The 22,183-nt window shown below is 39.3% G+C and overlaps 4 protein-coding genes across 4 annotated transcripts; 3 read left to right on the forward strand and 1 right to left on the reverse strand.

Annotated features, from left to right (window-relative positions):
* Positions 1–6,585: 6,585 nt before the first annotated feature.
* On the forward strand, positions 6,586–8,366 carry LOC137812789 (uncharacterized). Its single transcript, XM_068614991.1, has 5 exons — positions 6,586–6,663; positions 6,750–6,930; positions 7,046–7,108; positions 7,247–7,856; positions 7,976–8,366. The coding sequence occupies exons 1-5, from the start codon at positions 6,586–6,588 to the stop codon at positions 8,364–8,366; spliced, it is 1,323 nt and encodes a 440-aa protein (XP_068471092.1).
* Positions 8,367–8,453: 87 nt separating this feature from the next.
* LOC137812798 (uncharacterized) lies at positions 8,454–9,344 on the forward strand. Its single transcript, XM_068615004.1, has 2 exons — positions 8,454–8,906; positions 9,243–9,344. Exons 1-2 carry the CDS (start codon positions 8,454–8,456, stop codon positions 9,342–9,344), a joined length of 555 nt encoding a protein of 184 aa, XP_068471105.1.
* A 270-nt stretch (positions 9,345–9,614) lies between these two features.
* Positions 9,615–11,511, reverse strand: LOC137812805 (uncharacterized). The gene is made up of 4 exons (XM_068615017.1): positions 11,260–11,511; positions 10,530–10,589; positions 9,897–10,436; positions 9,615–9,788 (listed from the first exon to the last, which is right to left on the reverse strand). Exons 1-4 carry the CDS (start codon positions 11,509–11,511, stop codon positions 9,615–9,617), a joined length of 1,026 nt encoding a protein of 341 aa, XP_068471118.1.
* An 8,678-nt stretch (positions 11,512–20,189) lies between these two features.
* LOC137812810 (uncharacterized) lies at positions 20,190–21,166 on the forward strand. Its single transcript, XM_068615027.1, has 3 exons — positions 20,190–20,263; positions 20,346–20,742; positions 20,837–21,166. The coding sequence occupies exons 1-3, from the start codon at positions 20,190–20,192 to the stop codon at positions 21,164–21,166; spliced, it is 801 nt and encodes a 266-aa protein (XP_068471128.1).
* Positions 21,167–22,183: the final 1,017 nt, after the last annotated feature.

Genomic DNA, 22,183 nt, shown 5'->3' on the forward strand with positions numbered 1-22,183 from the left:
TGATAAGTAAAAATAAAGAAAATGATGTGAAAGGAGAAATAAATAAGGTAAAAATAATATTAAAAAAAGTAAATATTACTCATTGCAATCGAAAGACATAAATAAATGAATAAATAAATATGAAGGTTGATTCTTCATAGTTGCTTAAGGTAACTATGAAGGTTTTGTTATTAGAATGAAAGACATAAATAAATGAATAAATAAGAGAAAGTAAATTGAGAGAATTGGGCTAAAGAGAGAGTACCAACAGAGAGGGCTTCTTCTTCTTCCATTTCCATTTTCTTCTGCTTCACAATTTAAAAACAACACTTTTGAATATGAAAATAGAGAAAGAAAAAGGAGTTTATAAAAGGAGTTTCAATTTTAAATTTTAAAAAATAACAGTTTTTAATTTACTCCCTCCTTTGATGATGGTTAAAAGAAACTGGTCACACACCCTCTATTCTAACCATTCTAATTTCTCATTTCTTTATTCTCTACTTTTCTCATAACCGCTCAACACACGTCTATCTATCAGCAACAATGGTCACAGTTATAGAATGTCACCGTCAACATTAATTAATGATGGGTTTAGAGGGGGGAAAAGACACTAGATTTTGAATGATTTAAGAGCCTTAAACATGAATCTAAGTCCCTCCAGGATGATGTTGACCCACTTCCTTGTAGGTTGGAGATCCATCAATGAAAAGGATCCATAGAAAATCATTCAGATTAGGTTCGAAGCCTTTGGGTGAGAGTTTTGTCATGAAGTTTGCATATACCTAACCCTTGATGGTTCATGCGGTTCATGTATGTCAAATTCAAATAACTCTATGGTCCATCGCACCATCCTTCCTATAATATCAGATTTCGAGAGGACCTTCCAAATGGGTAGGTCGATCATTACCACCACGGTGAAACTTTGAAAATAGTGGCAAAGTTGTCGAGCTGTGAACTCCATTGTCAAAGTTTCCTTTTCGATAGCTTGGTATCGAACCTCTGCACCATGCAACACTTTACGTATAAAGTAAATCGATTTGTGTGCCTTCCCTTCCTCTTGCAAGATAATTGAGCTTATGGCTTGGTCGGTCACTGAAAAATACAAGCGAATAGGAATTCCTAGAGTAGGTTTGCTGAGAACGGGCGGATTAACCAAGTATTCCTTTAACTTGCCAAAAGCCTCTTCACACTCGTCGGTCCAAACGAAATGGTCGTTCTTCTTTAGGCATTGAAAATAAGAATACCCCTTATCGCCACTAGTGATAAGAAACACGATAGGGCAACCATGCGCCCAGTTAATCGTTGCACCTCCTTAACGTTGCCTAGGCTTCTCATCTCCATGATCGCTGCACATTTATCAAGGTTTGCTTCTATTCCTCTTTCGGTTAGTAGGAAACCAAGGAACATCCCTGCCTAGACACCGAAAACACATTTGTCAGGGTTGAGCTTCAAGTTGTGTCTTGCTATGGTGGCGAACAACTCGTCTAAGTCGGAGACATGCTCGTCCGCCATTGCCGAGGTGACAACCATGTCGTCCACGTATGCTTGGACATTACGACCGAGCATTGGAAACATGATCCAGTCCATGAGTCTCTGATATGTTGCCCCCGCATTCTTCTATCCAAAAGGCATGACCTTGTAACCATAACTAGCAGCTTCGGCCATGAAAGTCGTCTTACTCTCGTCCTTTGGGTGCATTCAAATCTGGTTGTACTCCGAAAAGGCATCCAAAAAGCATAAAGACCACAACCTAAGGCACTATCAACCAAAGAGTCTATGCTCGGCAGGGGGTAAGATTCTTTGGGAAAGGCTTTATTCAAATCCGTGAATTCGAAGCACATCCTCCATTTTCCACTTGTCTTTTTCACCATGACTACGTTTGCTAACCACTCGGGATATTGAATTTCCCTTATATGGCCAGCTACGAGGAGTTTTTTAGTTTCCTCTCGCATGGCGAGGCGTTTGTCCTCGCTAAATTTCCTTCGCCTCTGAACTACGGGTTTAACCTTTCTCGTCCATTATGAGTCGATGACACAGAAAGTCGAGGTCAATCGTAGACATGTCGGTGGACGACCATGTAAAAGCGTTCATATTCTTTGAAATGACTTCGACGATTTTATCTTCCAACTCCTTACAATGTGAGGCACCGAGCTTGAAGCTTTTACCGTTTATCTCTAATTCCTGAACTTCCCCAACGGGTCCAGGTCGTCTTTCGTCACAGGGGTCAACTTCGGCCACCCAACCTGATTCACCCAATTGGGTGGTGATTGTGTAGGTTCCCCTACAATTTCTCAGTTTTCTCTCATAACTTCTTCGTGTCATCCTTTGGTCTACCCTCACCGTGATTACTTTTCCTTCGGGAGAGGGCAACTTCATCTTCATGTGGGCGGTAGAGGCCACCGCACCTAACATATTCAGGGAAGGTCGTCCCAAAAGCAAGTTATACGCGGAAGGGGTATTAACAACGATGTACTTTATCGTGATCATTCTGGTTGCGCTTTCATCAGAGAACGTTGTCCTTAACTCAACATACCTACGCACCTCCACTTGTTCGCCTGCGAAACCGACAAGGCAACCATCACATGGGCTTAAATGGTCTGGGGAGATCTGCAAATTTACGAATGTTCCCCAAAACATCACATCAACCAAGTTTCCTTGGTTGATGAGGACCCTCTGCACGTTTCGTCCTACGGTGATGAATGATATCACTACAGGATCATCTTCGTGGGGGAACACGTCCTCCAGGTCAGATGTTGTGAAGCAAAGAGAGGACTCAGCTGACCGCCCAAATTTCTTTATATTTAGGGACATCACAACTCTGGCATAGCGTTTGCAGCTAGACGCCGAGCTTCCACCTCAAGAGAAACCTCCCATAATGGTATTCAGATCACCAAGGATTGGAGTTTCATGGTTTAACTCTTGGGGTGTGGCCTCCCCTTTTAGTTCCTCTTGACCGACCTCAAGGTACTTCATCAAGAACCCCTCTTTGACTAGCTTCGAGAGTTGATAGCCTAGGGAGGGACATCGTTCGACATTGTGCCCTCACGCCCTGTGAAATTCACACTAGCTCTCCTTTCGTGACCCCAAAAATCGATTTGTCTTTTTGTGGAAAGTTTAGCTTATCCACTACCTCGGCCATGCGTATGAGTTCCTTGTAGGATACTTAGAACTTTGGCCTGATTAGGCTCTCTTCTCTAGCTTGATTCTTCGACTTTTCTTTCTTCGCAATATAATGAATGTACCTCTGGTCGGTTTTTTTACTTGTGGACATTTCGTCGCCCCTCGATGAGCGATCATGGCTAATCTCCTTATACCTAGGTTGTGTTTGATTGTGAACTGTCGTTTTTCCTTAGTACGACTTCTTTTGCCTCAATATGAGTTGTAGCTCGTTCCCCTACTTCGGATAGCGATTCCGTCCTGTTTCGGATTAACGAGTCGCTAAAGGGGTTCGTCGTCATCCCTTTAACAAAAGCGGCAACCACCATTTCCTCGTTCGGAGTCTGAAGTCTTACCGAGATTGCATAGAAACAATTTAGGTATTCTTTGAGCAACTCTCTTTCCCTTTGTTTGATGTCAAATGGATCGGGCAACCGTAGGGGGTCAACTCTATTAATCGATAACTGCTCCTTAAACATTGTGGAGAATTGAGGGGAAAAGGTGATATGGCCGCCTGGGATCCCACTGAACCATCGTAGAGTCGTTCTTGTAAACATGCCCATGAGCATCTTGCATCGGATAGGATCTGAGCTACCCGAGATCATCATCTAAGCCTTGAACGCCTTTAAGTGGCTCTTAGGATCTTCCACGCCAGAGAAAGGAGTGATCTTGGGCGTGATATAGTGAGGCGGTATGAGTTCTTCCATGATTTGATGTGAGAATGGTTTGGGGTCATCTCTCAAGGATATGTCTAGGGAACGAGCTCGAATGAGGCGTCGACCATGACAATGCATGTTCCTCCGCAGTTCCTTATTGACTTTGTGTAACTCCTCATTAGCTTGTGCGTGCTCTTCCATGGTTCTCTAAGAGGCATCGATTTTCGCCATAAGACGTTCTTGATTAAGTCGTGTTTCCTCCCAAAGGCGATCTTGGTCGGCTCAAGCATCTTCTCGTAGCCGTTCTTGCTCGATTCGGGCTTCTTCCCGAATCTGTTCTTGTTTCTGCCGATATTCTTCATTTGCCTACTGGAGAGCTCTCATGGTCTCGATGATTTGTTGCAAGGATGGGACCTCGTCCCCCTCAGGAATTTGTGCCCCTTGCCTAGTGTTCCTCATCGCGTCGGGTTACTTGGTGCTTCACGTCTCGACTGTAGAGCGTTGGTGGGATCAATTTTTACCAGACCCTACGGTGGGCACCAAACGTTCTTGCCGGCTGACTTGGATCGGACTTTGGGCTGACTTTTCTTCTTCTTTTTTTTTGCCACTTTGCAATGCTTATAATTCACAGTGAGGAGAGTTTCACCTATTGACGAGACTCCGACGATTAAGTCACTGAGAGCATATAACTATGAATATCTCAAGACAGTGTATGTGTATGGGTGTAGTATCACAAGATTGAACTTACCTTTGTTCAGGGTCTTGATGCCCTTTTATAGCATTCGTAGATCTCCTTTTAGGAGTTAATAAACATAAAGATACTCTGTTAATATATCCCTTTATTTTAGGGGTGTGGGTAGAGCATTACATCTAACTATTTATTTTCATCGAATCTCAGAGTAACTATCTATACTTTAGCTAATTTAGTTATCCATTCAATTGTTTTTATTTTAGCTATCTTATTAAAATACCTTACTAGCTATTTGGGTCGACCATCCGACGTGTTACTGGAGCTATCTCCATTTTGCATCAAGCTAAGCATTCAACCTTTATAAACTAGGTGAGTCAGGATCATGCACTTAAGTGTTCGTATCGAACCCAAACACATCCTACCAGTAAAATATATTTTTATTAAAATAAAATTAATATAAATTAGACGTTTGATTAATTCTAGGTTATACTTTGATTAAAAGGTGTTATTAGAATTTTAAAAAAATGAACAAGGTGGAGAGCCATTTCAATTGAACGATTCACATACAACCGTGGGCCCCACCTCCTTTTGTGACCCACATGTAAACGAAATCTCTGAGTATGCAATTTGCTGTTTACTTTTCGTAAGCTCATTTTTCCAATGCAGAGTTGAATAAGAAAAGAAGAGTGGGCCCCACAGATGTAACAGGTACAAAGAAATAAAAGCTGCGTTTTCTGAGCGGAGATTGTGTGGGATTTTCTCAGGAGTGTGTTCGTACATTTTCCGTACGTGTGGTGATGTGTGGCACGTGAGTGAGAAAAATGGGTGAGGCAGAGTGAGGGGGAGGTGTGGAGAGTAAACATTTAGAGATGAGTGGGCTAGGCCCAAAACATGTTTTTAGGGCATGTATTTATTAAAAAGAAATAACTACCATTTTCTAAAAAAATATTTGAAATGGAAAATTTATCATTTTAAGATTTTATTTATTTATTATTTTTATTAATTTTAATATGAAACAAAACATACTAACAACAAAGGTAAATTTCTATAATAGAACAAGCGTGTACAAGTTTGTAACTAAGTGCAGTAAGCTATAGCATGTGCCCTTCACTTCATTGATTGGCCATATCATCTTAAACTCTTATTCATATCTTCTTTGGTTCCACTTATTCGTGCTCCATGCACACCCTAAGCCTCTTTACATCCTGACAACTTCTTCCTGCACCTCCATGATTTTTTCGGGCTCCTCCACAAAGTTTTAAAATATCAAAATTATCCTTTTAGTAAAAAGATAAAAATGAAAATGTTGTTTGTCTGCAAGTGAAAAAAAAGAAGTTACTTCGTGTGGTGGGATGCAGCGCTCGAGCTCGAGTGGTGGTGGTCCTTGAAGTGGTGCTGGAGGTGGTGCTTGAGAAGGTGGTTGAGGTGGTGCACGGTGGTAGGTAGCAGCGGTGGTAGGTGGTGTTGACATTGTCACCGTTGGTGAGGTAGTCATTCTCATACTCTGGTAAGTTCTCATTCTCATTCTTCTGCCTTAAATAATTATTTACACAATAGTTAATCTGGTGAATCAATGAATCACACAATCTGGTGCCTAAGTAAAGCGTTCTGGGTAAGATAACTCCTGTGCATACCAGATTTGGAACCTGCCAAAGTCATACTTCCGGATTATGTAATCCGGTACCAAATGAACTATGGATTACACAATCAGGAAGTGATTTTAGAACTTTCAATATGCCTTACTTATTACGTAATCCGGTACTCATTTTGCTATATGAATTTCACTTATGCATTACGCAATTTGGAAGACATTTGGAACATCAAACATGACTTATGGATTACGTAATCCAGAAGTCATTTTGCTGTGAAAATTTTGACTTATGGATTACACAATCCGGAAGTCACTTAAAATGACTTATAGATTACATAATCCGGAATTCATTATGTTGTTAAAATTTGACTTATGAATTATACAATCCGAAAGTCATGTTTAAGTTGTCAATTACAAAATCTTCGAAAGTGAATGCTATTTTTGTTTTGCATACTTATGTGAATTTATGGAAATTATAATAAAATGAAAATTTATGTTTTATGAATGAAGGTATGGAAGAATTAATGAATTATGTGCATCAACATGGATTGTTTGAAGGGGACTATGGTATCCATTTTACAACAGATGAGGTGAATAAAATTTCATTTCATTCATGTTTATTGCATTATAATTTGAAGAAGTGATTTTGTAATATTGTTAGAATAACTTTGTGTAGGTGTTTCCTTTGCGAGAAGACTTACTTGAATGGGTCCGTAGGGTTGGTTATGGACTTGGTTTTGTTATTGTCATTATTAGGTCTGACATAGCAAATGGAAAGCAAGGGAGAAAGACATATGTCTTGTTAAGGGGGGGTAGTTACAGAAAGTACAAGGATGGTTTGGAGGTTAGTGTAATTGGTACTCGAAAATGTCAATGTCACTTTAAATTGCGAGGTAAACCTGTTGGAAAGGGTCAAGGTTGGGTACTTAAGGTAATATGTGGTACTCATAATATGTGGTCATCCATATGCAGGCAGATTAAAAACGAATGAACATTCAATGCTTGTTGATATGACTAAAAGCATGGTTAAGCCAGGTAACATTCTACGTACTTTGAAAGAGAATAATGAGGATAATATGACAACAATAAAGCAAGTATACAATGCAAGATAATCATACAAGAGATTAGTTAGAGGATCAAGAACTGAATTACAACAGTTAATGATGTTGTTAGACAGTGACAACTATCTTCACTGGAGTACGTGTCATGAGTCTTCCAATATTGTTAGTGATATTTTTTGGACTCATCCTGATGTTGTGAAACTCTTGAATGCATTTAACATTGTATTCTTAATGGATACAACTTACAAAATAAACAAATATCGACTGCCTTTGCTTGAGATTGTTGGTGTAACTTGTACAAGTTTGTCCTTTTCTACTGGTTTTGCATTCTTATCTAGCGAGAAAGAAAAGAATTTCATGGGGCCTGAAGTCATTGTTTGTGATAGAGATCTTTCTTTGATGAATGCCATCAATATTGTGTTTCCTAAAACAAGAAATCTTCTTTGTCGGTTTAACATCAATAAGAATGCTAAAGCAAAGTGTAAAATGTTGGTAGATTCTACCGAGGCTTGGGAAGTTGAGATGGATTCATGGAAGACTATCATTGACTGTACAAAGATTGTTAAATTTGTTGAGTTTGAGAAAATTTTTGAAACTATTTGTTCACCGTGGCCATTACTTTTTGAATATGTGAAGAACACCTGGATTATTTCGCACAAAGAAAAGTTTGTCAAGTGTTGGACAAATTTGTTAATGCATTTAGGAAATACAACATCAAATAGGTATATGAATGCCTTTACTTTGTTTAGAACGTGTATAACGTGTAATTGTTTTATTATGTTTTATACCTATACAGGGTTGAATAAGCTCATTGGTCTTTGAAATGAATATTACAAAATAGCATGGGAAACTTGTGCTCGTGTTTGGATGCTATCAAGCATGTTATTATACTTCAACATAACGAGATCAAGGCATCATTTCAAATGAGTCTACATGTGATAGGACACACATTCAATGTGCAATTGTATAAAATGTTGGTTGACTCTATATCTAAACATGCTTTGATTCTCATTGCTGAAGAGTTTGATCGAGTCAATGATGTGGGGTTTGGTAGTGAACGATGTGGATGTGTTCTTAGACAGACTCACGGATTACCATGTGTTTGTCAGTTAGCCAGGTATGTTATGGGTGTCATTCATCTTAATGAAGTTCGTGTTATGTGGACGAGACTGAGTTTTTCAGGTTTATCTGAATGTGATTCATCATATCGGTTGTCAATTCAACAAGAATGAGATGTAATTCTATCCCGGTTCGACGAGGTTGATATTTGTGGCAAAGTGACAATTAAAAACAAGTAGTGTAAAATTGCCTATCCGAACATGACAACATTATGTGCACCACTTAATGTAGTTAAGACAAAAGGATCCCAAAAGAATCAAGCAAATAAATTTCAGAGGTCTACAAAACGCACCCCTTCATATTTTGAGCATGTAAATCGCATCCATTTTGTAAATGATAGTTCATCATCTTTGAAGACTCGTAAGGGAAAGGTTAAGGTGACGACCAACACCAATGCAATTCCCATGCTTGATCAATTTCATCTGAAATGTTACCCTTATATTTTGGATGTAATAGATGTTAAAACTGATGGACATTGTGGGTTTCGTGCTATTGCCTCATTGTTGGGGATGGGTGAAGAGTCATGGCCACTCATCAGAATGGATTTATTCAAAGAAATATCTCAGTGGCGTGAAGAATACGCAACATTGTTAGGTGATCATCAACGAGTAGAAGATATCAAGAGGTCTTTACTAGTGGATGAGTTGTTAGTGGTAAGTGCATATCCATAAGAGTCATGTGCATTGATTAATTGAACTTGTATGCAATCTAATTTCATTATAGCATTTTGCAGGCTAGTGTTGAAAAATAGATGACAATACCAGATATGGGATACTTAATAGCAAACAGATACAATATTATCTTAGTCTGTTTGTCATTAAAACAAAATATAACTATTTTTCTATTGCATACTGCACCCCCTACCGATGCTAGTCTACACCGATTACTATGTATTGGTCATGTGTATGATTCACACTTTGTGCAGGTAAGGTTATTACTCAAGACATTATTTATATTCCTTTGTTTGTTAATTTCCATTTGTGGTGCAGGTAAAATTGCTTGATGATTGTCCCATACCTACCGCTGACATTTTATGGTGTACACATTGTTACCCAGAAGCAAGGTTATGGTCATCATATTACATTGCTTGAATGCAATATTTTACCCAATTAATCAGTATTAGCCCGACATATGTGAACCTTGGAGACGATTGATGTAAACATAATTTATTATGTGGGTTTCTGATGCATAATTTATTACTTAAGTTCTGATTCATAATTTATTACTTCAATTCCGATTCATAATTTATTCGCATTTATGTCAGATAAAAATAAAATAACAAACACTATAACATAAATTAATTAAACCATATTGTACACATACAAGGTTACTATTATTACAGTAATGTAATAAAAAAAATATCAACGATGTCCACGAACATTACGTGATCGTCTCGTGTAGACTGCCCCGTCATTTGTCACGCTCCGGGCTAACTGCAGCGTTGCCTCCGTACTCTCATATGCGCCAGTGCCTTCAGTGACCTGACGACAATCTATCATGCGCTGGAGGATATTGACAATGCGCCTAAATATACCCTGCACCAATTTCAAAATAAATTAAACTTGTCAAATATATTGTTTAATCACATAACAATAAAAAAACCTTATCGTCTGTGCACGCTCATCTTGAGACGAATGACCTGCCTGCTCAACATTTGGACTACGAAGGCGATGACGTGGTACAACACTGGGTCGATCTCCAAGTTCACCTCTGCGAATGTATGGGTGTGATACCGCCCTACACCAAGACATGTACTCAGGAACACATGTAGATGGACTAGAAGCAACTCTCAAACCTGTCACCACGTGGTGATCAAACTGCAACCACCTTTGATCAATGACATGTGCACCAGGAGCCTCAGCCGCCATCGGTGATGGTGGAATGTTCTGCTCGTACCCAAATTGGTGCAAGACACGCTCGGGCATATGTCTCTGTGATAAGCTGCCCAATCGCAAGTGACCCGAGAATAAATAAATGGTCTCAAATGGTCTTCTCAATCTATGGTCCTCATACGGAGTCCAAATGATGTCATCGTGTGTGACCCCATCCAACTGCACCCACACATCACCAACTGTGCAAATCTGATGGGCAACAATATACCGTGTTGCCCGCGGGTGTACCTCGTCATATGAGGGATTAATATCCCTTCTTTCCATGCCCAAGAAATGCTCATAAATCCATGCCTACATAATTCAATCATATTATTTATAAAATATTTAATACAAAATATTATGGAATGTAACATGTGATTGCTAATTATTTGTATGGTTTCATACCTGAACCAGTGTCGCATAACTGGCCAACTGCTTCGTGTTAAAATAAGATGCATCCCCCAACTACTCATATAGATATGTAAGTGTTGTTGCTCCCCATGCATATCCATGACATATGTAGATTGCTGAATAACAATAAGTACGATATAGATACAGAGGTTGCACTTTTATCGCAAAACTAGTGCATCCAACCAAGCAGATGCAACAAGTAAGCCCTGGCAGCACACTCCCAAGCCTTCTGAGCACAACATTCCTTATATATATCTCGAAGCCAACTCAATCGCACGTGGACGCCTCGACACTGCCTCATCTCAGCCTTCCCCCGAGCCTCATCCACCCCTAGTAACTCAGCCAAAATTGTTGCAGCTTCGTTGTACTCTAAGGGCACATATGTTGTGAATTGACCCAAAATGGGGAGGTGTAAAAGAGATGACACATCATCAAGTGTGATGGTCATCTCACCTACGGGAAGGTGGAAGAAGTTTGTCTCCTGATGCCACCTTTCGACAAAGGCTTCATAACTTATATGGCACAAACTAAACAATCCATAATTTTGTACAAGTAGCTCAATATTAGCATGAGGCATCACAATTTTACATAATTTTCTACCGTGGGATACCAATTTAAGTTCTCCCCGATCCTAATATAAAATTTGTAGATATTAAATATAATTAAATAAATTTAAACAATAGTTAATAAAGACAATTTAATTGAAGGTTTTTTTCGTTCTTACCTCACCCTCCCAAAGCTTAACAACAACATGATCAGCAAAATTTACCAGTAAAGACATATCAGAAGGTCCTCCAGGAAACCCTTCTCCCTGGTCTACTTGGTCATCATTTTGTAATCCTTGTTCATTGTCATTATCAATATGAACATCATCACCAATACTTTCCTCGACACCACATCGGTCTCTTCTACGGACAGATGTCGTCGGTCTTCTGCGATCATGTTCCTGAGATCCAGCACCTCTAAATTTTGCCATATCTATCCACAACACAATTTGAATTTCAATTATTTACAAATAATAAATAATATAATCATGAATTTGTGTACATAATATAAAATTTAAATTTTTTTTTACCAAGTGGGTTAGAAACTAAATACATAACAAAAACGCAAAAACACAAAAATCGCAACTTTGTAAGAACACTACTGGATTACATAATCTGAAACACTAAGTACACAATGTACATACTGAAGTATGTAATTCAAAACATGTTGTAAACCTAAACCAGATTACGTAATCCGAAATTACTTAAATACCTAAACCGGATTACGTAATCCGGAATTACTTAAATACCTAAATCGGATTACGTAATCCAGAATTACTTAAATAACCTAAACCAGATTACGTAATCTGGTATTACTTTACATTCTCAGCTGTACCAGATTACATAATCTGGTGCCTATTACGAAAAAACGCAGGTTTCAAACGGATTACACAATGAGTACCAGATTACGTAGCAGCACAAACGGATTACAGAGTGAGTACCAGATTACACAGCAGCACAAACCCAGGTTTCAAAAGCAATGCAAAATTAGTAAAATTAAACTTACTAACCTGTGAACAAGGCACTTGTGGATTTGTGAGTGATAGAGAATGTGGGGTTTAGAGAAATTTGAGAGATGAAGAGAAAGAAAAACCTCGGAATGGGAGGGGGTGGTGCGGTGCCACAGGAAGGGAAACAGAAGAAGAGGCACGATGAAGGTGAAAGTGAAGTTTAGGTTAAATGTTAAAAGTAGATTAAAATATTATTTTAATTTTTTAATATTTTTACTGAAGGGTATATTAGTAAATTTTCTTTTAGTATGGGGTGGGAGAAGAAGTCATGGAGGTGCAGGAAGAAGCTATCTTACATCCTTTATCATTTATCCTTTATCCTTTGGCTTACAAATTACATCCAACTAACCCAGTTTATCTTCCTATCCTCATTTCTCCCTCTCAATTTTTATTTTTTTTTGTCATTGCATACTCTTCACCAACTTCACTATCTAATTAGGTATTTTTTGAAAATTGAAATAAGGTATAGGGATTATAATGTTAACACTCATCTAATGAGAGATACTTAATAATGAGTACATTTCTATTCAAACTCGCCCAGAGTGTTTAATTTTGGTTTTCTTAGATTATAATTAAGAATAAATTCATTATTTTAGATAAGATTTACCTAAGCCGAATTAATTGGATCTTAATTAACTTATATTTTAATATATTCACTCATTTTTCTTGTTTCGAATTATCTGTAGAGATTTCGTGCCTTGATGATGACATTTCAAATGATGAAACAAATTCCAAATTCAATCAACCCTTCTGTAAAGATATTTTTCAGATTTTTTCACAAAGATAATCCTCAGTAATTCTTACTCGATTTAGAGCAAATCTCCTTCCAATCTTTTGCAATATCTCTCGCAATAGATTCGATTATGCTAGGCTTAGTTAAGAAAAATCCAAATCGCATATCTAAACTAAGATTGGAAACTGTTCTCGCCTAATGACCTCGATCGGACTTGGAAGTGGGCTCCGGGTTGAAGCGACTTTACTTAGTGTATTGAACCGAGATGAAGACGCTTGTGACGAAGGAGGCTCCACCTATTGATGTCACTCCGACGATCAAGTCATTGAAAGCATTCAAACTATAAAATTTGTATCAGTGTAGAGTTCTCAGAAGAGCTTACCTTTACTCTAGGTCTTAAACCCCTTTTATAGACATTCCTTCAACAATTTTCATCAACCAGAATATAATTTCAACAGCAAGAATTTAATCTTAACAGCAAGAATTTAATCTTAACAGCAAGAATATTTTGTTAATGTGTACCTTTTATTTTCGGGTACAATGCAACATTATTCCTAACAGCTTTTACATCGAAATACATACATATATATATATATGCTTAACTACCTCAGTTATTCACCATGTGGTTTTACCTTTAGTTATCCTTTCAATATGGACTTCCAATTGTCTGGGCCGACCTCATAACGTGTCATTGGGTCCATGATCGCCTCAAGTCGATCTAGGTATTTTCCATACGAGCATGTCTAATTTGAGCTACTACACTTAAGTGCATAGGTCGAGGACCCGAGCACGTCCGACCAGTACACAGCCCCCCAGGCTTAAGTCGAACTTGACAAGGTGAAGAGGCTCTTTTCACCAGTGGCTGACATGACCTTTCTCATAAGGGGTAGGTGGGGCGCGGTTGCCAAAGCGTCTCCTGAAAAGACGTCTCACCATACTAAATTTGGTGCGTACATGTGGCACATTATCAACGGTGGAAAAATCCTACCATTTCAACTTCTTCTTCTTTTCCAAATGACCCATTTTGCGCTTCCTACGAATCAACCATTTTGTACTCTTTCACTCCAAACCCATCACTATGCTCGAACTCCCTTCTCTTTCCTTCTTCGCGCCACCCCGCACCGCCTTCTCCCACTGAAAAACTAGGTATGCTTTATCCACTGAATCTCCCTGGAAGATTATCATTTACCTTATTGATTCCACTTTGAGAAATGCATCTTAGTTTCAATTCATTTTGTCTTGTCCTAAATGGTATTCGTATTCTATCTTTGTTTATGCATTAGTTGCCTTCGAAAATGGATTATAGTTCTGTGTATCCATGGGCTAAAAAGAAACTTCTTAAAGAGACCTCTTACTCTCGTTTAAAATTAGGGAGTTAAGGAAAGCAGGGTGTTGTCTGAGCAAAAAACATAAGAGTTTAGTAAAAGTAGTAGAGTGTAAGGAAGTGGAACCTATATGCTGCGATGAGTCATCGGATTCTATTGGTCCATTATGTTTTTTGTACCCTACGTTCTTTTAAAAGGTCCTACTTCGTTTGCCCCTGTCCATTTTCGAAAAAGAGTTATTGATCGAGCTGAATGTAGCACTCACCCAGCTACATTCGAATAACGAGGCATTCATTTGGGGTTTCATTATCTTATGCTCCCAGCTCGACATTTCGCTGATTGTAGAGGTCTTCATGTACCTTTTTCGAGGCCAAACACTCAGGTCACCAACTATGGGTTTCTTTAAATGGTGCCCCTGGGAGAGGTTTGCTCACTTTTTTTCAATCATCCTACAAAAATTTCAAAGGCCGATTTCTCAAAGTCTGAGCCTCGATGGGAGATTTTTCCCTACTGTACGACTTTCCTTTGTATTGGACATCCAATCCTAAGTTCCAGAGTGCTCGACGCTTGGAAGATCTGCACCTAAGGGACCAAGGCATTTGTGAGGTTTTGGTGAATCTGAAAGTCGTCTTTGATACTTTGACACTGTTGACAAAAGAATATCTCTCTAGTGCTCTCAAAGCCTATATCGGTACATCTCCTTTCTTATCCTTAAAGGGAAAGTTTAAAAATATGACATCTAAGTGTTTTATTCATTTTTGCATATAGCATGCTTTCCAATATTAGCAAGGTTGAGCTTGCTGAGCTCACCAAGAAAATGAGGGCAGCTGGGAGATTGCCTAAGGATTCCTTGTCGCAAAAGAGAAAAGCTTCAGCTGGGGTTGCTCAAATTCAATCTTACCAAGACGAGTAGACTACCTCAGGGCTCGTCTTCAAAAGGAAAAGACCAATAACCACTCCTCCTACCGAACATTCTCATTCAGATGGTCGAGCCCCCAACCAAGAGGTCATCACAATTCAGAAGTACGAGGCCGAGAGCTCGCGAGGAAAAAGCTTATGGGTCCCGATTTTGACGTCCCAGCTCATGGTGAGTCATACTTTTTACCTAGCAAGGATAAAGCTCGACTAATGTCTCATGACTAAGATCACCTTCTTCATGATACCGAGAAGCTACTCGGACAATCATTTGCATTGGCTTGCCTAGTCAATGTCAAGGCGAAAGATCGAAAAAGAGTTGAGGACCAAAGGATAAAGGAGAATATAGAACTCCATAAAGAAGTGGAACGCCTCCGAGATGAAGTTACCCGTTTGAGTGGCCTTCATCAAGAAGTCGAGTGTCTCTGAACTAAGGCTAATCGCTTGGATGTGGCTTTGACTGAGAAGACCAAAAAGGCACTAAGCTTGGCTGAAGAAAAGAGCAAGCTTTCAAACGAAGTTGAAGACCTGAAGAAAGAGGTGACGGCAAAGGGGAAGATCTTGTCACTAGCCACTAGCCAATGCCTCAGAGTCCATCATCCCTCAGAGGATCACTAGTAGCAAAGCCCAAGCAATGGGAGCTGAGCACCAGCTATTCTCTCTATTTTTAATTTCAGTAGAATAAAGTTCATATAGCATAAAAGAGGGGTGTACTTATCAAATTGGGCTTGTGCCAAGTCCATTAGGTTAGGAAGGTAGCCCTAGCTTCTAGAATCTAGGACTAGGGGTGACATTGACCTTGGTCAACCCCCTAGGCCACCCCTCTCCCCTCCCCATTTTATCCTTCACTCATATTGCCCTCCAAGTCACTCCTTCCTATATAAAGGGTTCCTTGACTCATGTATTTACACATGGAAATTCAATAATAAATAAATTATGCAGGAGTGATTTTGTGAGACTTGTGAGCTCTCATTTTTGGTCTTATCTTGGGTAGGTAACATCTCAAGTGGCAACTCTTTGCACCACTCATCTTGGAGTCCTCTCTTCTCCAAGTGGCGTGACATCTTTCTTTCTTCCATAAGCTCTCTTCACCTCTTCCTCTTTTTATCTTTATTTGCACCCTCCAATCCATTCCTCTTTATACTTTCATGTTTGTCTCTTAAATTATTGGTTATCTTTGCCTTATTCTCTTCAATTACACACCATTGCATCATTGTCACCATATAATTGTGTTTTTCTCTTTGCCCTCTAGAAGTGAACTTTAACACTTACTTAACGACTTGATTAAGTTCGTGTCCAATGGGAATTTTCTTTGGGTTCTCACCTTACATTGATAAAAACAAAAAATCATAAACAAAGAGCAACCAATAAATGTGCAATCCTAAAATCAACTCACATCATTGGATTTCTTGGGAGAGTTAGTGTGCAGGAAAGGAATGGGAGTTTTGAAAAGGCGGAGGAGGGATATGTGAAAAAGGGTATGAACTCGGGAAGACTGGTAGTCGGAGCTCGTACGCGACAGCTTTGATGCGGCGAGTGATCTGATACGGGCCAGAAAATTATGGGTTAAGCTTGGGGCATTGGCGGCGTTCCATTGATTGTTGTCGGTATGGCTGGAGACAACCCTAGACCCAGTCACCGATGTCAAAGCTTCGATCCTTGCGGTGGAAGTTAGCTTGATCACACATTCTTTGGCGCATTCTACGAAGGTGGTGTTTGAGGTTGTGGAAGATGATGGTTTATTGTTGGAGTAGTTCTGCGACAGTGGTTCCCGTGCGCGAAAGGTGCAACAGATCCACCGTGGTGGGTGGCAGTCGACCGTAAAGAGCTTGGAAGGAGGAGATTCTTATGGCCTAGTGGAAAGTGGTGTTGTACCATAGCTCAACCAGATGAAGCTATTAGTACCATGTTTTGGGATGATCTCCCATGAAACACCTTAGGTAAGTTTCCAATCCCCTGTTGAGTACTTTAGTTTGACCGTCCATTTATGGATGGTAGGAAGAACTTATTTTAATGTTGTTCCATGTGCTTCAAACAATTGTCTCCAAAAGGTACTGATAAAGAAAGAAAGGGTTGCAGTTGGAGACAATTGTTTTCGGTAGCCCGTGAAGGCGAAAAATTTCCACATAAAAACGTTTGGACAAAGCTTGAGTCGTGAAGTGTGTGGGCAACGTCAAAAAGTGTGCATACTTGGTTTGCCGATCACAAATTACCCAAATGGTTGTGTGACCCGCCGATGAAGGTAAATGTGTTATAAAATCCAGTCCTCCCACACTTGGTTGGGTATTAGTAGTGGTTGGAATAATCTTTCTTGTTTTGTAGGCAGGTATTCGTTTCGTTGACAAGTGGTGCACTGTTCAAGAAAATCATTAACATCTCGTGTCCATTCTGGCTAATAAAATGAGGCAGCAACTCACGTGAGTGTGGGCTTAAGACTCGAGCGCCCTGTTATTGAGGTTTCATGCAACTCCTGTAAGATCCGTTGGCAAAAATTGTTGACCCTGGTTGTCCATTTCTGTTGTTCTAGGGTCTGAATCGTTTGGGATAATAGGGTGTTCAAACTTTTTTGATCCATATATATCTTGAATTGTTGGCCTAATAAATACTGACGCCATTTTGTTACTACCTCTGTTATTGCATACATTTCACGAACAAAAACTGAGGACGCTTGGAGGCATGGACACATCTTCTTGTTGAAAAACGAAAAGGGATGACCGTCTTGGCTGAGCATAGCTCCTATTGCCACCTGTGAGGCATCTGTTTCTACAACAAAGGGTTTGGAGAAGTCTGGAAGATGTAGTGTAAACAACTTGGTTAATTGTAATATCAATTCTGTAAAAGCTTGTTGGGTTGTGGCAGGCCATTTGAATTTTCGGTCATGTAATAAATCAGTGAGAGGAGCGGCGAGTGTGGCATAATGATGCACGAATTTCCTATAAAGTACCGGTGAGACCGAGAAATCCTCTTAACTCCGTGAGTGAACGAGTTTGGTGATACCCTGTCTTCTGGTATTAAACGAATTTGGCGATACCCTGAATATAGATCAGTCTTAGTATTGTAGCTGAGTCTAGTTCATCGAGCAATTCATCAATGGTAGGGATTGGGAAGCGATCGTGGATTGTGACTAAATTTAAGGCGTGGTAGTCTACACATAAGCGCCAAATGCCATCCTTCTTTTTTATTAAAAGATCTAGGGATGAGAATGGACTATTACTGGGCTTAATAAACCCGTCTTGAAGCATTTCTAAAATTAATTTGGTAATGGTTTCTTTGTGGGAATGTGGGTAACGGTTTGGTCTCACATTGATGGGAGGGGTATTAGGTAGTAAAGGTATGTGGTGGTCATGGGGTCTAGGTGGTGGCAAGCCACGGGGTATTTGGAAAAAAATTTGGATTTTTATGAGAATAGAACAAATGGGCAAGGGTAGGGCTGCCAATGGGGATAACAGGTTTTGAAGGTGGTCATGCAATTGGTATGGTGAGGGTTGTACGGTATTGATGGAGATAAGGTGAAATGAGGCAATAGAGTTTGTTGACATGTACTGACACAATTGATGGTAAGTTGTAGGGGTGAGTGTAGATTGGGTTGTGGCTTGTAAGGTTATTTGTTGTTTACAGTGAGTGAAAGCAATACTAGGAATGGAGAAATATGCCTTTATAGGTCCTAGGGTGCAAAGTCATTCAATGCCTAAAACCACATCAACTCCCTCGATAGGTAATAGGTAAAAGGGAATGGAAAATGTAGATGTTTGGAGTGATATGTCTACGGATGGACAAATGCCTTGACATTGGATAAAGGCTCCATTGCCCACCATCACAGACAACGAAGGGCTTGGGGTTATAGGTAGGTGTAGGTGGTGGGTTATGCGAGATTGGAGGATGTTGTGAGAGCTTCCTGAGTCAATAAGGACAGTAACTGGGAGGTTTTGTATGAGACTAGTGAACCTAGGAGTTTGGGGGCATGGTTGTCCGGTGAGGGCAAGTGGTGACAAGTGGAAATGAATGGTTTCTGGAAACTCACTTGTGGGTGATTCTGGATTGGGTTCTGAGGGTTGATCATCTAACAATTATAGAAATCACGAAGTAGAGCATTTGTGGCCAGGAGTAAACTTCTCATCACAATTGTAACATAAGCCTTGGGCGCAACATTCTTGCATCTGTTGTGAGGACAAGCGCTTAATAAAGAAGGGTGGGTTTAGGTGGGATATTGGTGGGGGATGAGTGGTTGTAATCATAGTAGTCAAAATCGCGAGTTGCATTGTAAGATCGTACGATTTTACAATGTATACTCATGGTGCCGATCTACGATCACCAGAAAAATACTATTTCTGCAGATCACGTGGGATCGGCGTTGTAAATCGCAACTCACGTGGAATCGTCGAGTTTCACGATACTGGAAATCGCCACAGGCAGCGCTTCTGACATCATCATTGCGACGGCGTGGTAGCGTTTATAGTGTCGCGACGTGACGGAGTGTGACACGGTGGCTATGGTGTGGTAGCAACATTAGATGGGGTAGTTAATATTAGGGTTTCTGTTTAAAAGGAGGCAGCAACAACATATGGGATAGTTTGAGATTAGGGTTTCTGTTTAAGATGGAGCCAACAACATATGGGTTCAATGAAATAAAAAGCCCAAATAACTAAAAAGAATCCACTTACCGCACAGTGAAAGGAATCAGTTACTGCACAGTAAAATTTTTAATTTTTTACTCAAAAACGTTACAACTTCAACAAAAATAATTTTTAATTAATTATTTTTAAGTCATGCAAATAGACTCCCGCTCTCCTTTCCCATTCTCTTTCAACTTCTCCATTGCAGTCTCACTCTCTAATATCTCTACTTCAACATTTCACAAAGGGAAGAGATTTGGTAAGACCAGGTATTACTCGGTTTGCTACATCTTTTTTGACATTAGGGTGCCTCCATGAGAATAAGAGAGCTTTAATCAGAATGTTTACTAGTCATGAATGGAAGTCTAGCAAGTTTCTAAAACAAATGATGGAAAAATAGTTGAAGAGGTGGTTTTAGACTAGAATTTTTGGAAGAATGTCATAATATGTTTGAAGGGAACATTGCCTCTCATTGAAGTGTTTCGATTGGTTGATTCGGATCAAAAGCCAACCATGGGTTTCATTTATGAAGCAATGGACCAAGCTAAAGAGAAGATACAAAAAGCTTTCAATGGTGTCAAAAAAAGGTATTTTATGTATTTGTTTGTTGAGATGGTGATTTTGAAATTCAAAACAAAAATCTAACTCAATGTAATATATTTTGGTTAGCTATTTGCCTTTGTGGAACATCATTGATGAAAGGTGGGACAAGCAACTCCATAGGCCTTTGCATGTTGCAGGCTATTTTCTTAACCCTCAAATGCATTATCGTCCTGGATTTAAAGCAGATTTGGAGGTGAAGCGTGGTCTAATGGAATGCATAACTAGGATGGTGGAGGATGAGGATGAACAAACTCTCATTGATGTTCAAATTGATGATTTCAAAAAACGAGCAAAAAATTTTGGTTGTCCCATGGATACTAGGTCAATCAATTTAAAGACTCCCGCAGATTGGTGGGAGTCTTATGGTGATGAGTATCCAGAACTCCAAAAGTTTGCCATTCATGTATTGAGCTTAACATGTAGCTCTTCCGGATGTGAGCGTAACTGGAGTTCCTTTGAGATGGTAAGTTAACTTAAAATATATCTCTAGAATATAATTAGTAGTCTACTACTTATCCACTAAATTACTTATAATATTTTTCTTTGCATTTGTTTAGGTCCACACAAAGAGAAGAAATAGGCTAAAGCAAAGCACAATGAATGATGTTGTTTTTGTTATGGCTAATTCAAAATTAGCTAAGAAGAAGCAAACAAGAAAACCAACTCAAATTAATATTGATGATTGTTCATCCGATGACGAGTGGATTATGGAAGATGAGCATGAGCATAATGAAACATTTGATTTGGATGAAAACTTGGTTCCTATTGAAGTAGAGGAGGAAGAATCTTTACATAGTCATCACTTAGACATGATTGATTTGAATGATGAAGGAGATGAAAATCATGAAGTTGAATATGAATTTAACTTACAAGATTATTTGGTTTAGATAGATTATTATTTTCTCAATGTTTTGTAACTAGTAAATGGTTACTCTTATTATAGGATGTGTTGCTTACACCTAATTATGTACTCTTTTATATATTATGAGGTTCAATTATGAATTCCATAAAATTTGTAGGATTTTACGATCCGTGTTACGATCTTACGTTTTATGATTCATGTTTATCTTTTCGATCCTAAGTAAGATCTCGATTTTGACTATCTTGGTTGTAATGCTAGGGGGTTGGTAATATAAGGTGGAGGTGGACGTTGTCTAATTTTAGAGTCTCTACATTTTTCTTCTATAAGCTTGGCTAACCCAATGGCTTGTGAAATAGAGAAAAGGTTTAGGATACCCAACTTTCGACAGAGTTCTGGTTGTAAACCCAAGATGAAACAATTGAGTATAGTTTGTGGAGTAAGTCCCACAATACAATTGCATAATTTTTCAAAACAGGCCTGATATTCAGTTACTGTGGTGACTTGATTGAGGTTGAATAGTTCTGTTTGGTGGTTAACATAGGTGGATGTTCCAAAACGCAGTTCCAAGGAACGGGTGAAGGAGGGTCAATCTATGATTAGAAGGTTTTGATGCATCCACTTAAACCAGCTGAGAGCTAAAAAAGCTACCATAAATAATCTTTGCTCAGGTGGGATTTGATAAAAAAGAAAAATATTACTCTACTTGAAAGAGCCAATCCAAGGGTTCAGGACCTTCAAAGAAGGCTAACTGAAGCATGGGGGGTCAGATGGTGGGGGCAGGATTTTGATGTTGAGCGTGGTTTTGGGTGTGGTTAGGAATAGTCTGTGCCTCATTGGTGAGGGGAGAGGATGTTGCAATATTTCAAGTGATGTTTGCGCCACCTGGTGGCTGGACAAGATTCTCTATATGCGAAATAAAGGATACCTGATCAATGAGGAAGGTGGCAGTGGAATGAAGGGACTCGTTACAAGCTTCCATGGAAGCTTGATGGGTGTGGGTTTCTTCCATCTGAACTTGGATGGCAACAAGGTGTTCGTGGAT

Source organism: Phaseolus vulgaris, chromosome 10, assembly GCF_000499845.2.
Source record: "Phaseolus vulgaris cultivar G19833 chromosome 10, P. vulgaris v2.0, whole genome shotgun sequence".
In the NCBI taxonomy this organism is placed as follows: Eukaryota; Viridiplantae; Streptophyta; class Magnoliopsida; order Fabales; family Fabaceae; genus Phaseolus; species Phaseolus vulgaris.

What these genes read in the sequence shown, in the direction of transcription:
- LOC137812789 (XM_068614991.1), top strand. Translation starts at nt 6,586, where the DNA reads ATGGAAGAATTAATGAATTATGTGCATCAACATGGATTGTTTGAAGGG. An exon ending in TCCATTTTACAACAGATGAG is followed by an intron (nt 6,664 to 6,749) that starts GTGAATAAAATT and finishes AACTTTGTGTAG; the next exon opens with GTGTTTCCTTTGCGAGAAGA. An exon ending in TAAAAGCATGGTTAAGCCAG is followed by an intron (nt 7,109 to 7,246) that starts GTAACATTCTAC and finishes TGATGTTGTTAG; the next exon opens with ACAGTGACAACTATCTTCAC.
- LOC137812798 (XM_068615004.1), top strand. Translation starts at nt 8,454, where the DNA reads ATGACAACATTATGTGCACCACTTAATGTAGTTAAGACAAAAGGATCC. An exon ending in TAGTGGATGAGTTGTTAGTG is followed by an intron (nt 8,907 to 9,242) that starts GTAAGTGCATAT and finishes TTTGTGGTGCAG; the next exon opens with GTAAAATTGCTTGATGATTG.
- LOC137812805 (XM_068615017.1), bottom strand. Translation starts at nt 11,511, where the DNA reads ATGGCAAAATTTAGAGGTGCTGGATCTCAGGAACATGATCGCAGAAGA. An exon ending in TTAAGCTTTGGGAGGGTGAG is followed by an intron (nt 10,590 to 11,259) that starts GTAAGAACGAAA and finishes CTATATGAGTAG; the next exon opens with TTGGGGGATGCATCTTATTT. An exon ending in GTTATGCGACACTGGTTCAG is followed by an intron (nt 10,437 to 10,529) that starts GTATGAAACCAT and finishes TGAATTATGTAG; the next exon opens with GCATGGATTTATGAGCATTT.
- LOC137812810 (XM_068615027.1), top strand. Translation starts at nt 20,190, where the DNA reads ATGGGTTTCATTTATGAAGCAATGGACCAAGCTAAAGAGAAGATACAA. An exon ending in TTCAATGGTGTCAAAAAAAG is followed by an intron (nt 20,264 to 20,345) that starts GTATTTTATGTA and finishes TATTTTGGTTAG; the next exon opens with CTATTTGCCTTTGTGGAACA. An exon ending in ACTGGAGTTCCTTTGAGATG is followed by an intron (nt 20,743 to 20,836) that starts GTAAGTTAACTT and finishes GCATTTGTTTAG; the next exon opens with GTCCACACAAAGAGAAGAAA.